The sequence below is a fragment of the Galeopterus variegatus genome, unplaced genomic scaffold, assembly GCF_000696425.1.
Source record: "Galeopterus variegatus unplaced genomic scaffold, G_variegatus-3.0.2 Scaffold204, whole genome shotgun sequence".
In the NCBI taxonomy this organism is placed as follows: Eukaryota; Metazoa; Chordata; class Mammalia; order Dermoptera; family Cynocephalidae; genus Galeopterus; species Galeopterus variegatus.
Genome location: NW_007726315.1, coordinates 332,515 through 337,430, shown reverse-complemented (window position 1 = coordinate 337,430; position 4,916 = coordinate 332,515). Strand labels below are relative to the sequence as shown.

The window sequence follows — 4,916 nt, the reverse complement described above, 5'->3', positions numbered from 1 at the left end:
GTGTGGTGTGAAGAAAGACCCTCAATGATTTTTTTTTTCAATCTGTTTTCCTCAGCACTGTCTGTATTAGTCCATTTCTGTTGCTTATAACAAAATACCTGGAACTGGATAATTTATAAGAAAATGAAATTTACTGCTTACAGTTTCTGAGGCTGGGAAATCCAGTCTAGGGAAGACATCTGGTGAGGATCTTGGTGGTGGTGACAGTCACTCAGGGGTCTCTCATGGCAGAAAATGGCAGAGCAGAGAGAGACTATCTTCTCATGTGCTCTTCTTTTAAAGCCCTCAGAACCACACCCCTGACCACCATTACTAATTCATTCGCTACTGCAGGGTCCTACGATCTAATCACCTCTTCAAGGCCCCACCTTTCGATTACCATAACAGGATATCCCACCTTCAACAGCTACAACGGGGATTAAGCCTCAGTGAAGTGGGGAAGGCATCCAGTCTACAGCACTGTCTATTGCAAAATTATTACATTTTTGATTGGGACGGCAGTCATGGAATTGCATACTACAGAAGCAAAGGATATTCAAACTGCTATTGCACATAAGGAAAACGTAGAGTCAAGACAAAATGGCAGAACTTCCAGGTTGGAAAAACAAATTAATGAAGTAATTCCTCCTATGTGTCCCTGTAACAGGAGCTGAGAAAACTAATGAAGTTGATTACAAGTAGTCAGAAAGGGTTTTTGATGTCATGAGCCTGTCTAGGTAGTACTGGATCTCCTAACCAAATGAAAACTGACTTAGGAAAAGTTATTTTAAATCATATATCTGTATAAAAGCAGAACCAGATAGCATACATTAAATAACGCTAACTACAAGGCAAAAAATATACCACCACCCCTCCCAAAAAAAAAGAAAGAAAAAAAGAAAAGCCTCTTATCCTTCCAACTTGAAAATTTAAACATTTAATTATGACAATACTATTCTAATTAATCTGATCCCATTAAGACATGAATTGCAGAACTTCAAGCTATATGGACCTGGCCCCAGAAAATGTAGTTAATGAGTAGGCATGCCATAGACTGGGAAAATATATTGACAATGTAACAAAGGACATGTATCCATATTTAAAGAACTCCTCCAAATCCACAATAAAAAGACAAACAATCTAATTTTAAAATAGGCACAAGATTTGAATAGACACTTCACAAAAGAAGACTTGTGAATGGCCATTAAACCCACAAAAAGCTTTCGACAGTAGCCTTCACAGAAGTAAAAATGAGAATCACAACGAGATACCATTTCACACCCACTAAAAAAGTACAAAAGATAATGCCAAATGTTGGCAAAGATAAGGAGTCACTGGAATTCATATATATTACGGGTGGAAATAAAAATGGTAGAACCACTTTGGAGGCCTATTTGGAAGTGTTTTATAAAGTTAAGCTGACACTCACCATATGACCCATCAATCCTACTACTACTCCACTTCTACCCAATTCTTGGCACTCACATGTTGCTTTCCCTGATCCCATATTTTCCATGTCTTTATTTTATTATTCCCAGGTTTCTTCTATTCCCTCATTTTCTGTTCTAAATAAATTCTCCTTAATTAAGCATAAAGAGATTCATTTCTTCCACATTGATTCCAGGAGTTACATATGTGGGTACTTCAAAAAGTTCATGAAAAAATAGAAGTAAAAGATAATCTGAATCTTTCCATGAACTTTTTGAGGTATCTCATATGTGATGACATACAATAAAAATGATTTAGGGTTAGATATTTATTTTGCCAAAATAAAATGACAACTATTTTCTTTATGGCAGTAGATGTTAGTTATATATCTAAGGTAACAATGACCATGGAACATAGACAAATATGAGAAAGACAATATTTAGATTTTAAATTTTGTTTCATGTATAAATAACTCATAGCCTTTTTCAATGATAGGAAGAAATTCACATGGAAGTCATTTGAAAAGTTCATTTATTATATACCAATACACACTTTCTGTAATAAAAAAAAGCCTCCCAATACATTGAACCATCTTATAAATGAAGTAAGAAAATAAAATTTTCATCTGTTTACAAGTGGAGTTAAATCAATCAGCATAAAATACCAAATGTACATCTGCCCTGCAGTATCTGTGAATTTTAATCCTGAAAATGGACATGAGAAAAAAACGGTACTTTATTATTTGGCACTGTAGTATTGAATATTTATATAATTATATGTGTGGATATTTTCAAGTTAGTCATTTTAAATGTAAAGTGTTATATGCAAATTTTAGTTTTCCAATTTTTTGGATTAATCTTTGATATTTACATTTAAATATATTCAGATTAAACATTTTTTAACATTCAGAAAATACCTTTTTCCACTTTCTATTTTGATACACTCTTTAGATGAATTAAAATGGAAATATATCTTAAAGATGGTATTTGAAAAATTTATTCCAAATAATAGCAACTAAAAAGTTATGATAGTTTCTAGTAATGCTCAATTTCGATAACAAAGTGCACCACTTTACAGTATTATGCCTCTAGGAAATAATACATAAAACAAATATACAATTTCTTAGGCACATTTCACAAAAACTACTGAAATTTGATTTAATATTGTTATACTTGTGTGATACTTCTATTTCATACTTGGCTTTACTAAAATATAAAATGTTCAAGAAGTGTTCTTGCTACCAACTTGGAAAAAAAAAGTAGCAAACTCCAGAAATTCTAGGCAGTGAATGGTAGTTTTTAAATCCATTTCATGTAAGTATCGAAGTGAACAAGATTGATGGTTTGCATTTCTTTGAAGTGTTAGCACTTTTATTTTTTTTGGAGAATTACTCAACATTGTACTAAATGACAAATGTGCAAGCTAAAAGGAACTAAATCCTATTTTAGACATGCTAAATTTAAAGAACAACTTTAGTACTGATAATTATTTGCAAATAAGGGACTTATTTTTTGTAGATAATTATGATATTATTGTAAACATTGAAGAAGAGCATTACTAGACTATATATAACTTAGGTTTCAAATTTAAAATATCCCCAATAGACATATATACACAAATGGATTTTTGAGCCCACTAACTTAATTCCCTGCCCCACCCCCAATAATATAAATGTTTTTACTGTGAAGAGAGAAAACTACACATGTAAAAAATAAAAATCAAATGTACCATACGTTAACATTCTGATGACTACAGAATAAGATTATATACATAAACATACAGCAAATCACAGTTTCCTGAACTGAATGTTTATCAAATACAAATGTATCAAACAATACTGGGTAGTGTATCTCCACATGAATTGTGGTCTTCTAAAAATTCTGAATGAGAATGGAAGACGAGAGGGAGAGCATTGTTCAATGACAAAAGTATAACAAGAGAACTAGAAATGACATTAGAAAGCAGATGCTTTTAGAACAGGCAGTTTAACTATAAGCATTATTTTTGTAGTTGCTCTAAAATTTAAGTAAAGCCCCTCTCTATGTTTAGTAAGATGTTTTAACATTTACCAAAAAAATCCATTGAATGAGGAAGTCACTAATTCAATGTCACAAACAGAATGGGCATAATATTCTTTAACTGTTAACAATAAGATGTTCTAGACCAGTGTCTGAACACTCATGCACCTTACAGGGACAGTTCATAAGACATGACTTTGACCTCTGTTAGCAAACAGACCCAGAGTATGTGGTGCAAGACTAGGGGTAAGGCATTAAGTGGTGATAGCTTTGCAACCAGGGCATTTTTGTTTGATGTTCTGAGAATACAAGTATTTGGTACTTTTTGGGGGGGATGGAGGGAGGGTAGAAGATTGGGGGAAGGGTATTATTTGATGGCCATTACATGCAGCTACCTTATTCTGCTTGTACAGCAGCAAAAATACACCTTGATCATCTCACACTGCTCTACTAAAACCTGGCTAGAAATGTGCACTGCAGATTTTAAACACATGAACAGCCATTCTTGACAAAAATGATGATTTTCTCTTCCATAGGTGTCTGGTGATATTACTAGTAAACGTCTTTGGAATCTTCCTGTTATTTCCTATGAATAACATTCCCGTCAAGATATCTCAAGTGTCTTTTGAAGCATAACTTGCAACCATTTCCAATGGAAACCAAGTTATTTTCCGTGGGTTAGTGATGCTTGGAATTTGGAGGATTGTAAATCCAGTCAATTATAATGAGCGCCATGCTTCCAATCATAAAGATGATTCCAACCAAAAGGAAAATTAAAGCCTGTAATTCAGAGAGAACGTGTCAGGGAACACAGAAACCATACTTAGCACAATTTGTTTTTATAAGTTGTTCATGTAAGGTAACAATCTGATTTGCATATTGAATTGTATTATTCTTTTTGTTGTTGTTGTCTTTTTTACTGACCGGCAACGGGATTGCAACCCTCGGTGTTGCGTCCGCACCGCGCTCAGTCAGTGAGCGGGAACCGGTCTCCACATGGGATCCGAACCCTCGGCGGGAGCGCCGCCGCACTCCCAAGCGGCACACTCTACAGTAGCAACCCTCGGTGTTGCGCCCGCACCGCGCTCAGCCAGTGAGCGAGAACCAGTCTCCACATGGGATCCAAACCCTTGGCGGGAGCGCCGCCGCACTCCCAAGCGGCACACTCTACAGTGCACCACCGGGCCGGCCTGAATTGTATTATTCTTAATAACCTAGATGCCCATGCCTAATAGATCAGTCAATTTAGAACCCTAGTTAAGGAAAGAGAGAGAATACAGTGAAGAAATATAACCTAATGGTGCAACAATAGAGTAATGGTTAATTGATTTGGTACATCTGGCCCGAATTGTATTATTCTTAATAACTTAGATGCCCATGCCTAATAGATCAGTCAATTTAGAACCCTAGTTAAGGAAAGAGAGAGAATGCAGTGAAGAAATATAACCTAATGGTGCAACAATAGAGTAATGGTTAATTGATTTGGTACAT

General features: G+C 35.1%; 1 protein-coding gene across 1 annotated transcript in view; it reads right to left on the bottom strand.

Annotated features, from left to right (window-relative positions):
- Nucleotides 1-2,239: 2,239 nt before the first annotated feature.
- The window catches only part of SLC38A4 (solute carrier family 38, member 4), a 32,287-nt gene continuing 29,610 nt past the window's right edge, over nt 2,240-4,916 (bottom strand). Inside the window, exon 17 of the mRNA XM_008565814.1 lies at nt 2,240-4,205. Within this exon, the coding sequence (XP_008564036.1) occupies nt 4,104-4,205 (102 nt within the window). The 3' untranslated portion in view covers nt 2,240-4,103. The remainder of the gene's footprint in view (nt 4,206-4,916) is intronic.